This window comes from Nipponia nippon, unplaced genomic scaffold, assembly GCF_047370975.1.
Source record: "Nipponia nippon isolate SJK-2023a ecotype South Korea unplaced genomic scaffold, ASM4737097v1 scaffold_1, whole genome shotgun sequence".
Lineage (NCBI taxonomy): Eukaryota > Metazoa > Chordata > Aves > Pelecaniformes > Threskiornithidae > Nipponia > Nipponia nippon.
In genome coordinates this window covers 67,611,168-67,626,338 of record NW_028262290.1, presented here as the reverse complement: position 1 = coordinate 67,626,338, position 15,171 = coordinate 67,611,168, and the positions used below count along the sequence as shown (strand labels likewise).

Sequence of the window (15,171 nt, the reverse complement as noted above, 5' to 3'; positions counted from 1 at the left end):
GGTGCTTATTGGATTTTTTTTCAAAGAAAAACAGCCAAAAATTTAAAGGCCTGATTTGTGTCAAATCAGGTGTGTTTAGCTTTCTGCACTGTGATTAGTTTCAGCAAAATCAAATGGAACTGTTCAAAGGACACAAAAGTATTTGACACAGCTCTTTGCCAGCAGTGTCCAAATACTAGAGGTGTAGGGCTTTCATCCCACCTTTTGGTTTGTCTAGGACATATCAGTTCATGACAATCAAGATATAACTTGAATTGTGTGACTTGTTTAATTCATTTCCTGTATTTCTGGTAAATTATATATATTCTGTACTGTCAGCTTGCCTTGTGTTCACTTCATAATGTAGTGAATGTAGTTATTTGATTTTTAAACTGCTGTCCTTTCTCCTGGATGGAATCTCTGACGACTCTGCACAATCTTGGGATATTTTCTCTGGTTGGTAAGTTTATTGGTATTTGTACAACATGTAGAAGAAAACCTTGGAATCTTAAGAAAAAAAATTCTGTGTTTACTTTTAGCATAGGGTAATTTACCTTAAAAATGGAAGCCATTTTGTTTTTCATTTTTATCTAACTTAATTTTTTTTCAGATGATGTCTTTAGTGTAGCCTGTCATATTTCTTGCGGCTACGTGTTTGTTTCAGTCTTTAAGGTATAATTGCATACAGATAGAATGTAATATATAATAATGCTGAATGTCTTGTATTTTTAAGAAAAATCACTCAGGTTTAAAAGTTTAGATTTAGTTAAATACAGGGACTTCATTTTTTTTTTATCTAAGATACAGAAAAAGTAAATCCTTTATTCAGGTTAGATGACACTTTATCAATGATACAATACTTCATCTTGCTGTTAATGTGAGACCTTTTTTCATTTTTAGAGTTTATTTTGTCAGTTTAACTTTCTGTACTTGATCAGGTTTTTATGTAAGCAGTTCTTTTCTGCCAGCTTTGTTGTGAGGACAGTGACCAACCAACCACAGGGCAGTAATAGCTTAAATTGTTGCTGCTGGTTGCTACATGAATCCGTCTGAGCCTGAAGACTTGTAAAAGGAAAACATGTATGCAAATTCTGAGTGGGTTTACAATAATTGTGTGTAGAGCAGGTTATTGGGAATTTGAGGCGTTTGAGAAATACATGATTGTTATCCTACGTGTTCTTCCATCTTAGTCTGGAATGCCATATAAAGATGTGTAGCAATCAGAGATCCTGTTTATGGGCCTTTTAACTTTCAGTGGGCTTTTTGTTTGTTTTGGGAGCCAAGGTCATACTGACTTTCTTCAAGCATAGCATTAAATTTTATATAACGCAACTTAAAATATGGTATTGCTCTAATATTATTGTGTTAAAATAAATTTGGAATTTGCAGGGCTGATCATGCAGTATCTGATTTTTTTATATTCATACAATGGTCTAGCAGGGTTGAATGATAACCTTTTATATATATGTGTGTTTATACTTTTTATATATATATATATATATACACATACATATATATAATTGTATTTAAAAATAATAGTATGAGAATCATGCAGCCTCAGCAAAGCATATACTTGGCTCTCCAAACAAATAGTTCTTGAAGTGTTGCGGCAGATTCCCAGCCTCTCCTGCAGTTAGTAACTTTCTCTTCTCTTGTGGCTGTTGACAGCAGATAACAGACACTTTCCACAAGTGGTACTTTCCAATTTCTTTAAAGCATCATTTCACAAGGCCACCCAATGTCATTGCTTGAAGGAGAGAGAAGAGAAGGGTAGGTGTTTCTGAGCATGTTGGAGGCTGTAGCGTGTGTGGGCCTGGGTGCAGTGAAGACTATCTTCTTCTGTTTGGCATACCCAGATGAGTCTGTTCTTGTTAGCGTCTCTCGTTTCCTCAGTCTTGCTTTCAGCATAAAGTGTTCTGACACCACCATCAGTAAGACAGTAAGTGTAGCTTGTATTCTTTCTATGGCCTTGGGTGCATTAGGTCTTGTATTGCCAAAACGATGCTTAAGAAATCATGTCTCTGTTTTCCTTGTCTCGTGGCCTGGCCTAGTAAGGGACTTCTCTCCGAATCTGGATTGTTTCATATTAAGTGTCAGTTATCTCCTTAGAAATAATTTCGTCTCCTATATCCACCCGTCTTCTACAAAGTTTTCCTCTGTATTGTGGGCTAATCTTTTTTTGTTTGCTTGTTTTCTCTTGTTGGACTTCAGAGTGGCTCTTGTCAAACAAAAGAAAGGGAAAAAAAACCTCCCCCAAATACCCCCACCTTTTTGCTTCCAGAAAATGCCCTAAAGTTACCTTGCCACTTTCAACATTTTTTTTTCTCCCAGAGAACACAACTGATGACCCCATAAATAAACTAAAATATTTGTTTGCTAAGAGGTTGTAAGAGTGGCATTCACAAAACTTTTGCCTCCAAACACAATGAAGTTTCACAACATTTTACAAGATTTTATTCTTCTTGTAACTCATGATGCTTGTCTTAATGTTGAGGTTGGTAAAAGTGTCTTTATTTTACAGACTAAAATGTAACAAGTGCTTTATTCCTAGTAGAATTGTGATTGTGTGTAACAAAAGACAGAATTACAGTAAGAAGGTATATATATATTTTTTTTTTCCTCCTCGGTTTGAAGACTTGTATTTTTGTACTACCAATTTAAATGTTTGGCTTTGTTAGAGAGTTCAGAATACAGCTTAAGAGGCAAAAATTGAATGGTGAAGAAATGTGCTGGACACATCAAATAAAAGAAGCATTTTTCTGATTACACTAGATTTACATTGTTTATACTCATTTCTTTATTTTTACGAGCAATTGCGTAACTCTTTATCCAATGTTTCTATCATATCAACAAATTAGGTATTTCTCATACTGAGGTTCAAAACTCACATGGATAGAGAACCCAATTTAGCTTGGAGACGAAGGAATATTTTACTCAGTTTTAATGTAATCGCACCAGATCATGCCCAAATTGAAAGGGGCTTGTGCTGGGGAGGGGGGTGCACACGCACGTAGGGGTGGGGGAGGTCGGTGAGCACACCACAGCCCAGTAACCCTCACGTGTCTTTTGAAAGTGGCTCTGTGCTATGCAGAACTGTACAGTGAGGTAGACCTGGCCTTCTTTTGCTTAATCCTAAAACGCTTTTTAATCCAATGGTGAGGAGGCCCATTCTGCACAATGTTGGTGTTTGAAACGTTGCGTGGCTGGGCTGGGCTGAGGAGCGCTGGGCTCCTCTAGAGGGTGGCTCCTGTCAGCTGGGAGATTTGGTTCAGCCCGTGGAGGGATCAATTTGTTCTCAGAATTACTAGCTTAGGTTAGATACTTAACTTTGAGGCTCTTGCACTTTGAGATGAGTCACCTAATGAAAGTACCTCTCATTGATCCAATCTGTTGGATGTCAGCCAGTCTTTTTTTTTCCTAACTTGTTAGTTTCAACATGCTGGAAAAGAATGTGAATAATCTCCTGATTGCTCCCTTCAGAAGTGAGAATGATTTATGAAGATAACTTCCTTTTTTGCCCTCCTCGCGCTTTGCCCACTTGAACTGAGAGGAGTTAAATGACCATGAGGATTTGGGAGGGCCATAAGTGATGAATAGGAGATACAGATCAGAATTTCAGAATTTAGAAATTAGAGTTCTAGAAAGAAGGGTGAAGCAAGGATGCAGCCATTCTACTCTTGGATAAGAAGTGAGATCAAAAGCAGGATTTAGAAGTTGAAATAGGAACATTTTGGAGGGCAAAACATGACTTGGAACTACTGAAAAGCAGAAAATTGGAAGACAGAGGATGAAATAATAAAAATTAATTGTAAATGAAAAAAATTGAAAAACATGTTAGAGAAAACACATTAGGAAGAACAAAGGCAGACTTGAATAAATGAAAGGAAGAGCATAATATAGCAAAAAGCCTTTTGCAGGTATAGCAAAGATCTGACTTACAAACTAAGGAAATTAAATACCTGAAAAAAATATACATGTGTATTCTGTTAATGGGATCTAATATAATTTCTGTGATTATACTGATGTAATCAGGTATTTTCTGATGAAGTAGGATTATCTCTGGCCTGAGTTGATCTGCTTTTGAAAGGTCTGGTATCTGTGGGTCCAGTGAGGTGGTTTTTGTGTGTGTGTGATTTTGTTTTTGTTGTTGTTGGTTTTTTTTAAATGTTCCAAGAAATAAATAGTGAGATCCTTCCTCTTTCTGAACATGGTGAGCAACTAAACCTTGCAAAGCCAAATAATGGGAATTGCTTGAAGAGCAGAAACAATTTTTTTTTCCTTATTTCTATTTGCCATTTCTTTCCTTTTGGCTTCCATAATTCTGAATGCCCACCTTGTGCATGCGAGTATGTCCTCTCAGTATGCATTTGTATTCCATTTGTTATGTCAAAGCTTTCTGTGTTTGAACTTTTTTTTTTTAACATGGCACAACAGGTTTTTACATAGCACCAAGATCTTTTATGCTACAGCATTTTAAACTTACAAGTTAGCTTTTGTTCTTGGTACATCTTACATGCTTTCTTACATGCCCTTTAGCTGATGTTGTGATACTTAGGATGATGTAAATCACTTCTCATAATTTATATCAGTCTTTAGTGAGAAATCTTGCTTGGATGCATGTTTGGGCAATTAATATCTGAATAACTCTGCATTCTGAAAAAAATAGTTAGGCAGCTTGCGCCCTGATAGCTCATTTCATCTTTTGCAAAACTGGGTAGGGGAAGAAAGAGGTGATCTTAGAAAGGAAGAATTACGTTTTTCATTCTTCTCAAGAGGGTTGAGGGACACTTGTCAACTTACTGAAATTTGTTTTTTAGGAGTCAGTTGCTTAGATATGGAGCTCACAATCTTTCTGTGGTGTCAAGAGATAAAGAGCATACTTTCAAAAAATCATGAATGCACAGGCAACTGTCTTCTGAGGACTCAGAATGGAATTTCTCTAGGAGCTGATACAAGGGGAGGAAATAGCGGTTGTAGGGGGTTGGTTGCTTGTCCTTTGTCTGTCAAGATGCATCATCTCTATGTGAACCTGGTACTGATACCCATTATAGTAGCCCTTTGTTTCTTTAGGTGAAATCCATTTTTCACTAGCTCTTAAGTTTGTTTGTTTTCTTTTTAATCTTATTTTAATTTTATTTAGCAGACTTTCCTCTCCTGAATCTAGTGTAATAGATGTAAGTCTTCATAGATAATTAAGTCTTCTGGTAACTGGAGCTCTAATCCTAGGCTGTTAGCCCAGGCACTGTTTGCTCTTGCTGATTAAACTCTTCTTATCCACTTTTAGGTAACACCTAAAAGGATAATTTTTTTCTCCATCTGTTTTGCTCAGACTTGGAATATCTGAGGCTCCTGGGGATATAAGAAATAATTCGATAAGCGTGTAAAACACTCTAGAACTTTTTTCTTTATAAAATACAGTGTACATGGGATATGTACAGTACAGTACAACATGAGGGGGTTATTGGCATTAGTTAGAAAACCCTGCCTAGGGATTTCTCACTAGTGGCATTGCCTACTCCAAATTTTACACCATCCAACCCATGCCAAGAAAAGCCTTACATGAAACTACCCTTGTTATGTTCTGTACTTTGCAACAAAGTGAGTGTATGCAGTGATAGCTACTCAGTCATTGGAGAGAGCTTCTTTACTTGCTTGTGGGTTGCATGCAGGGAACTAGAAATCTTATTGAGGGAAACTGTTCAAAGGAGCTTTCTGAACTGCCAGTTGCTGAGAGCTAAAATCTGAACAGTAGAGTTCTTGGCTTCTCTCTCTCTGGAAGCACGAGACAGGGAGGGAATCCTCTGCAATATTCAGAGGAGGAATTACAGGTAAGTGATTTGCTTTTATAGTACTGCAACTTAAGTAAGGATGAAGTAAGGCATGTTATCCCATTGATTAAAATCTGCTTACAAATTTTGGTGTAAATGTGTGTGTTCTTCATAGGAGAGAAGCGTGTCTACCTATCACTGCCCAGACCAGGGGTAAGTTGCTTTTGGGATTGTTGTATTTACTTTATATCTGCTCTTAACTAATTGAGTTCTTCCCATGTCACACCTTGATGAGGACGTAGCAATATCTTGGTAACATGCATCCTGACTGGATGGCTGACAGTAAAATATCAAACTTTGTCAATTTATTAAATGAATAACAAACATACTGAAGACTAGGGTAACTAGTTACATAATATGCTTTAGTCATTTTGATTGTACATGACTTTTAATTCCTGTTCATTAATATGACATTTTTTGCCATGTACTCAACTGTCACGCTCTATCATAAAAAATGCATTGTTACTATTAAAACAGTAAGAATACTGCAACATACTGAAAGTAAGTCTTGGTAATCTGATTTTTAACGTTGCCTGAGTTGACCTAGTTGGAACAAGTGGACACGTTCAAGCCTATTGTAGGCTCTTGAAACAATGGGTTCTTGTTTCCTTCTTTGATCTTAGATGTTTTTAACGCAGAGAAAAAAGCTACACCAAATGTCTAGCTTTAGTTGTGAGGTAATTAATATCCTTAGCTGATTATAATTGCTATTGCATTGTTTCTGAGAGCATCTGTGTGTTAGGAAACCTCCTAAACCTTGCTAGTATCATGTAAACAGTCATTTGATTCACATGCTACATACGGAATCTTTTCATGGGTAGGAAAAAGGAGAAGAATGATCTCAGAAGGTGCTGTAAGCTCTAGCTTGTTTCTTTCTCTCCTTAGCCTGTAGTGTTGAGGAATTTGGGTGTGAAATGATCTCCTGTCTCCACGTCTCCTGTTGTGCAGTTCTGTGACTTCAAACACAATATGCTACTTCTGACACTTAATGAAAAGAGAAAAGGTCATACATTACAAATCCAATCTGCAGATTTAAATAGAATATTATGTTAGGCTGGATGAGCACGGGTGAATTTCACAGTTACGGAACTAAATATTGAGGCTGGAAAATAGATTGGTTCAGTAACTTTTGATAGGGTTTTTGTCTCTTAATGGTTTGACTAAGCTACATAGCTTTTGGACTTCAGCCAAAATTTAAAGAAGAGATGTTTGAAGTCAGATTCCCACTTACTGATTCATACGCCTTTTAAAAATACTTTCAATAAAAACTTTCTTTCCAGGATTTAAACAGTTCTGCTTTGTTATTGTTTGAAAGGTTATGCCCTCTTTTGGATTTTGCAAGATGCATAGATTTGGGGGAGCTCTGATTGTTAACAGTTTGGAAATAGAGAGGAAACGTAGATGATGTCCCTAAGGCAACAGAGTTTCTTCACAGAATAATTTCTTTGCCCGACTGATGTGCTGACCTTTGGAACTGCCTTTCTTCCCAGTGCGGTGACTCTGGGTACTACCTCTTCTCTCCCTACTTCCATCACAGAGGTCTGCTGTGCCTGGCTAATGCCCACGCTGTCCCTGCACAGAAGCCACATTGTTCCTGTCAATCTAATTAGATTACGTATTTTGTTACATCTGTTCAATTGCAACTGTGCTGTTTGCTGGTAATGAGTGGCATCCTAGACCATGCCATAGTTGAGGACAGAGCGGTAGTGATGATTCATGTGCGTGCTTAATGCACAGGTGAGGTTTTCCCTATAGTATTAGGTGTCAAATCATGCTTTAAAAGCAGAATAACTGCTTATCTGATTTTTAGCAATTCTCCTATTCAAATAGTGTGAGTGAACACTAGAATGGACAGAACTACAAATCTGACAAACATTCTGAGGTTTCTTTAGTTATTTGTGGATAGGAAAACTTACCTGTACTAGAATGCTGGTTTTCTTGAATACCCTTCACTCAGTTGCTTAAATATTTGCTATACCTTGTAGCCCAGAGTTTGTGTTTACATACAAATCTAGTTTGATTTTGTGTTCCTTTCTTCTTTTAAGACTCTGCCTTAAACCCAGCATTTCTTGAGTTGCATCTCTAATGTGCAATATGGTCAAACTTAGATTAGGTCAAACTTAGGAGTATCAGTTCTTACACTTTTTGCTAAATCTTTCTATATGAGATCAGCATTTCTAGTACATAGGCAGAATTACAGTGTCTAATCTGAGTAGATATTCATAAGATTCAGGATATTTAAAAATTTGGGGATGGGAAAAGATAAATGGCATGAAAGCTAAACTGAGCAGCAAATTGCGGTGGAAACTTCAGTAGAACTTCAAGTAGTACTTCATTTTTGCTCAAACGCTTCAGTGAGAGATGGAGACGGCACCTGGAGCTTATTTCTGATGCTGTTCACAATGAATAGTGCTTTTCTTTTTTTCCCCTGCAGGCATTACTGAGCTTAAATTGCCCAAGTACTCCCACTAATGAATAGCAGCTCTTTCCAGATTCTCAGACAAGGATCTGTTCTGCACTCTTATCGTCCAGCCTCCTCCAGTGGCTCACACCTCTCGAAGTTAGGACACGAGCTTTGTACTTTCCATTCCTCTGCACTCCAGTGCAGTTTCTCAGTGTGGACTGTGGCTCCTGTGTCTGTTAGTTTTTGCTGTCTTTGCACAGTGACAACACCGGCACATGAAGTTGAAGCCAGGAACTGCTGCTCTCTACATGCAAATTGATTTGAAACAAATCATGTATTACTGTGTATATGTGTGATGCAGTTGGCAAGCTGTACCTTACCAGATAATCCACTCACATCAGTACCACTAATTACTGTTTAATCTCAGCCAATATTTGGCCTGTGGCCAGACTGGTATTTCAGATAGTTCATGACTTAAATAAAAGAAGGAAACCCATAAAAAGCTCAAAGTGTCAGTATTTGTTTCCAGCTACTTCAACAAAGTGACACAGAATAATGAGCTACATCGTCGCAGTAGCATTTACATGAGTTGTACCCTAGATCAGCTTGCTACTAGCTAAATCAAATTCCAAGTCCCTGTTATATCAGTATCATCTTTGACGGAAAAATCTGTGCAGTAGTACTTGATTAAGAGTGTGTGTTTAGTCGTAAGTATTACTGAGGATTTAGAGAGCAAGGGGGAGAGATGGTACTGCATGAGGAAGTGGAGTCTGAGAACTGTGGAAGAGGCCTTTTCCTTCACACTTTAGGGTGTCTGTAGGCACAGACCCTATTTGCACATGCCATTTCAGGAGGACAGCGTGATCAGAACAGGTTCTCAGCTTCTACTGAGAAGTTGTCTGAATCACTGGAACTCTCCTGCAAAGTCTGCCTCTGAGTATAGAGCCACCTCTTATGATTTGTTAGTAAAATGATTACTAATTCCTTTTATTTAAAAACGTTATTTTTTTGTTTGAAACAGAAGCATAATGCAAATCTGAAAGCATTAAAGCCAGTCAAACTAGATACTGAGGTAAGATGCCATCATTTTAGTAAAAAAACTTCTTAATTTTTTTTTATCTTGTCTGAAGAATGTAGTTTCAAGTGCCATAAATATGGTTGCCATTTACAGGAACAGGCGAAAATTGCAAAACTTGGATTAGAATTGCATCTGCTCACATCTGATGTGGATTCTGAGACAGAGAAATGGGAGGATCAGGAGAATGAGATCGTGCAACATGGACAAGGCATGTCAAGTATGGCCTACTCCATGTATTTATTTACCAGGTAATTACACTGTATGCAGCATGTTTTGGTGGGAAGATGAGCGTTAATGGTATTTATAAGAAATAAGACAATTTCATTTTCAGAGTATAATAATTAGGACACATTCAGAAAGGAGCTTTAATTTCTATCCTTACACTTTATAAATTCTTGTAAATTTCTAAGCTGTTCAGTAGTAAAATTAGGGGGGGTTTTAAAGTGCTAAACATCTGTTTTGTTGCAGAACAGCTATTTAAATATCTCCGGGGTACAGAAAACATTTTAAGAAGCATGTTGATAAATACTTTCAAAATTAAGGGAATTAAAGCACAGGTGTATAACTGTAGATTAGAATTACTGATCTTTGCTGTACTGAAAGGTGTTCTTCTGAAACTTGCCCATGCAATGTCAGCTTTCTTATTTGAAGAATTTAGGGTTGTTGGTTTTTTTATAAGACTTGAGATTTTTTTTTCCTTACCTGCTAGTCCAATAATACGCAGTATGCCAGAGACGTGGATTTCTGTCCTTGTCCAGCTGATGAGAACTGAACCATTGCTAATTTCCCAATAGAGCTCTAGCCACTGAGGTGTTTATATAATATTTTGAAATGCAATTCCTGTAGTAAGTTGTTGTTGTGCACAGTATCTTTTAAAGAAGAGTGGTATTTTACAGTTCAGTGGTGTGAATGGGGGTGAGAGAGAGAGAGAGGTGTACAATAAATTGTGCAAGTAGCAGGCAAAATAATCTGCAGTCTATACACGGCATATATTCTACTGTCATTATTTCCCACAGGGGAGAAGGACTTCTGAAAACTACTCAAGATTTATTTCATCAAGCAGAGGTAATATATTTTTAATAAAATAGGAGTTAGGCGCTCTGAGTGAAGAACAAGTTGGAATTTAACTCTTACATTCCTTACACATAAGTACAGTGTACCATGAATTGACTGGCAACTGTAGATTTTAAGCAGCCTACCTCTGGTACGTACTTTCTGAAAGCTAACTTTTCAGTGTTCCAGTAGTAGCTTAAGACAGCATTTATTAAACTGACAGATTCCTGTTAGGAGTAGGAATAGCAAACTGCCATTATGGCAAATATAGCGGACTTCAATGCATTAATAGTATTCATTGTGTGACTTAGCTCAGTCCCTGATAGTGTTAACGGATACTCCATCCTAGTCTGAGCAGCAGGATTTTCATGGGAAAGAAAGAAGATTTAAGAATTTAAATTATAAAAACAAACGGCAAAGGGCCAAATGAAGGAACGTGGCGTGATATTTCCCAGATACGTGCCTGTGTTTAACAGGAGACTGGTTACCTTTGTCAGGACGGTAAACAAACATGGCAGGTGTCATCTACCCACAAAACTCTTGTGAGCTGCTACAGTGCAAACAATCATTGGAAGTCCTTTTTTTTTTTTTTTAATATGTAAAGGGAAAGCCTTTAAACTTTGCTTATCTGGGAGAATGGCAATTAGTAGTGTAGCTTGTTATTTCAGAAGTCACTGCAAACTGCTGATAGTTGTATACGTTTATAATTAACAATCTCAAATATTTCCTGCTACCTTTTTACTTTATAGCATGCTATTTATTAAAACGACAAGGAAAAAGAGTCTCATTTTTCATTGTGGTTTATTTTGTTACATGCTTTCTCCCCCTTTCAGATTTTTGCTACAGAGGGCACAAAGCTTGCTTCAGCTCTTCATGCCTTTTCTGATCAGGTGATGTATGACCTCTAAAATAGCCATTCAGCTTGTGACACTAGTCGTACTGCTTAAAAGCTGGGCCATTAACTTAATATGGGAGTCTTTAACACAGAGTGGTTTTGTCTTCCTGAAACCACTTTTCAGGTACAGGATGATGACAAACCTTTGCTTCTGTTGGAGGCTGAAAAACTGATCTCTATGTGCAAGCAGCTCCAGATAACAGCTAAAGCTTCTGTTCAGGGTAAAAGTGCTACATTTACAAAGGTAAGGTAAAAATTATATATATTCCTGAAAGTAAGACCTAACTTGTTTTGAAATATAGTAACTTACTAATTTATGCTCCTGTTAAAATATGAAACAGTTCATGACAGCTGAAATTCTTGAATTTACAGAGGACCATAAAAATTAATAAGTACAAAATTTTATGCTGTTGTGCAAGCATTTTTCTATGCAATACGTCATTGTTGCTTTCCTTGTGTAGAAGAGGAATTTACTTCAACTTGAAGTACTGTTTTGCGCTTAATACGTTTTGAGAAGCTGATGTGCGAAGTACAGAGGAAGAACAGTAAGAACCGTTCCCCTTGCTGAAAATGTTTGATCTATTGGGACATCCCTCACCGATAACTGTAATGCAAGCCATTTACCGCACTGTCTTGTCTCAGGAAGGGATTTTCTTCAGCATTGGTGCTACTGTTTGGGTTTTTTTTTTCTTTTCCCTGCTACCAGAGAAGGGCTTCAGTGAAGTTTATCCTGACCTGAGCCCCCCATTCATGCTGAGAGTTTGATAGGAGGCAAAATACGATACACTGGCACCCAGCATACATGGGTGTATTATACATACATCCTGCCAGTGGAGAGCTTGAATAGTATTACTCTACAGGCTTATATGAATGTTTTCTTTAGGGAGCATGGATATCCAAGTTTTGTATAACTGGCCCACTGGCCACAGACATATCATTGATATTAATGTTTTAAGGAACAGTTTCCCTACCCCTAGCATATCAACTTTAGAGTCTAAGAATCAGTAGAATAACTAATAGGATTTTTTTCCTTCCTATTACTGAAAGTACTGAAATTATCATTTGGGTTTTGGATTTTACTGTTAGTGAAAGAGTTTACAGAAATGTTTCCCAAGACAATGATGTGCCTGGACTGCTCTTAAAAAAAAAAAAAGGTGGAAAGGTGTCCATAGGCTTCCACTACTTTATATTGCTTTTTACTGCTGAGAACTTTTTTCAAAGAACTTCTGTCAACATCTCCCTCAACTTACCCACTAGATATAGAAAGGTACTGGAACTTTTATCATGCTGCAACTGATAATTTTCAGCTGAATAACATGAGGTGGAATAATACTGTATACAATAATACTGTAATCCATTAGATTACAGTAATCCACTAGAACTTCATTCAGAGAAATATGAACTGTAATTAAGCAGACCTCACTAAGAAAGGACTTCAGTGATCAAAGTATTAATGAAGGTAATTTATATTTCCACCACTGTAATAATTATTGTTATTCTGTTGTTACTGATGCTTAACATAAACGTAACAAATTCCAAACCCCAAAGACTATTACTGAAATATGTACTTGCTTCTCAGTAGGTAGGTAGCCTACCCTAGACTGCCCAGAGTTTATTCTGATATTATTTGTATTTGTTATAAGTAAATACATATACAGCTGCCATAAAAATTTCAGCATTGTTACCACAAGAAGTAGATCCGCAAACCTTAGCGGGGAATGGAGGCCCGGCTTTTTGAAGAACTTCAAGTATCCCTGAGCAGCGATATGATCAATGTGAGCAAGACCATTTCTGTGCACCTGGCTGTTTGTTTCCAATGAGCTACGGAAAAGATGTTTCAATTTTACAGCAAGGACTGAAAGTGGCTAGAGCATCCAAGTCACTCAAAACCAAACTGAGCACCTCAGCGCTACTGATTAGTTTGTTTTACACTCTCTAGCTAAACGAAATGGGAACTCCAGTCTGTTTTATAGAGTGTATCAGTACATAGTGATAATAGGCTATCAAATTAATGTTTGTCGAGGGCCCAGACTTATGACCTGTGCCGAGTGGTAGACTTGAGGCATAAACTCAAATGCTTTATGATTTAGCTAACTTTTAGTGTAACTCATATCAAGGTAAGTCTTACATGATGCACGGCTTTCTAAATCATGCTGACAGGACATAAAACAAAAGGAAAAACATGAAGACTTGTGATGAATCATATGTGGATGGTAAAAGCTCCTTTCCAAGACACTTATAGTAATATAATATTAAACAGTAATTTTAGTTCCTTCTCCTGGAATGTGTGTCATTCCCTTCTGCTTCCTAGCTCAAGTCTTGGGTTAACAGAAGGGATGCTGTTGCTTTACATGTACTTTATAAAGAAATTCAAAAAAGGTAGGCTAAACCTTTTGATTAGAAGGGATTTATGAAGGACAAATATTACCTATTCAAGCTTGAAATAGATTATCGTCTCATGCATTAAACAATTGCCTAATAAAAGTAATGAGTGGTCTTACTCTGCTCTTAATTGTCTTCTTTAGGTTGATGCATGCATTCTGAAAACAAGGAATGTGATGACTCTGTTATGCCAGCTTCTTCCACTTTGCTGCAAATTACTGAGAAAGGTGAGTACTTGGTTCATCTGCAGTATTTTAAAGTTTTTTGGTTGTTTTTTTGGGGGGTGGGGGGTTTGCTCATTTGGGTTTAAGAATTTTTTTTTTTTTTTTTTTAAATATCTAGAATAAAGCAGGAAATGGCTGTCTTAAACCTGCTCCGCCCTGGAGAGAGGACAGAATACGAACTGGTACAAATACACATACTCCAGAAAGGAGAGCTGAGACATTTGGCATCAAGTCTTTAGAAAATCATGTAACAAACATGACGTTTTTAGAGAGCAAGTAATTATAGCACTTAGAAATGCAGGAACTCCCATTTGAAAATAACACTTGCTGAATTTTCAATATTGCTTTCATTTGTGGAAAGTCAAACCAGGTTAATTTGAATTAAAACTGTTGACCTCTGTCACATCTAATAGATGTCCCATTACTTAGCCATTACAACACCAGCTAGTCTAATAGTTACGTATTTTTAAAATGTGAATGCCTTTCCTATGCTCACTATTGATACCGGTTTTGTAATTAATGCTTATGAATGTCTTAATGGATATTTCAACCCAAAGATGCTGCTAATGGACATATTATATAAAGAACCTTGTGCTGCATATGCTATATGTAACACTACTGTTGAAGTCTGTAAACTCATCTCTGGCCTGTTTCAGTCTACGGATTTGATAAAGCAGAATCAGGAATATAGTCTGAAAGGCTGCGGCCTAAAGCACTGAAATGTTATCTTAGTTATGAGTTATACCTGCAATTAAGTAGCTCTAGGAAAAAAACCACAAAACTCTTTCCAGAGCTGCACCCACTGAATTTTAATCTTGTTGACACGATTCATGTTTCCAAAAGTGTATTTCTATGTGATTAATACTTGTCTCAAACCCTTTTTCTTTTACCATCTTTATTTGTAGATGGCAGTTGTTGCTTCCTTTTTTATTAAAACTTACTGAGCAGAATTTGAATTGCATTTAGAACCACTGAAGTATTATGTAGACTTTATATTATACCATTTAAAATTTAAGAAAATAGATACTGATTAGGACAAACTTCTGTACAAAGGGCATTATTTGACTTCAGGATGCCATGAAAATACAACCTGGTGTGAAATACATATTTTCAAGTTTATCTGCTCTTTGTACATAGGCTTCTGTTGCATTCTTATTTTCAATTCACCTTTGTCGAACTCCATATTGCCTTAGTTTAGCTAAATTAAGTGATAGCTAAATCAAGTGATAGCTAAATTGTACGATTTTTCTGTATGTATTATGCTTGCACTGAGCAGAAGCAAAGCTGCCTGTGGAACATAAATACTCTCCAACATATTATTCTGTGCA

The 15,171-nt window shown here is 37.0% G+C and overlaps 1 protein-coding gene across 1 annotated transcript in view; it reads left to right on the top strand.

Moving 5' to 3' along the window:
- Positions 1-14,646, top strand: part of CTNNAL1 (catenin alpha like 1) — a 56,079-nt gene extending 41,433 nt beyond the window's left edge. Inside the window, exons 12-19 of the mRNA XM_087758708.1 lie at positions 5,923-5,960; positions 9,233-9,283; positions 9,383-9,537; positions 10,306-10,354; positions 11,176-11,232; positions 11,362-11,481; positions 13,763-13,846; positions 13,962-14,646. Coding sequence (XP_087614834.1) covers positions 5,923-5,960; positions 9,233-9,283; positions 9,383-9,537; positions 10,306-10,354; positions 11,176-11,232; positions 11,362-11,481; positions 13,763-13,846; positions 13,962-14,123 — 716 coding nt within the window. The 3' untranslated portion in view covers positions 14,124-14,646. The remainder of the gene's footprint in view (positions 1-5,922; positions 5,961-9,232; positions 9,284-9,382; positions 9,538-10,305; positions 10,355-11,175; positions 11,233-11,361; positions 11,482-13,762; positions 13,847-13,961) is intronic.
- The last annotated feature ends 525 nt before the right edge of the window (positions 14,647-15,171 follow it).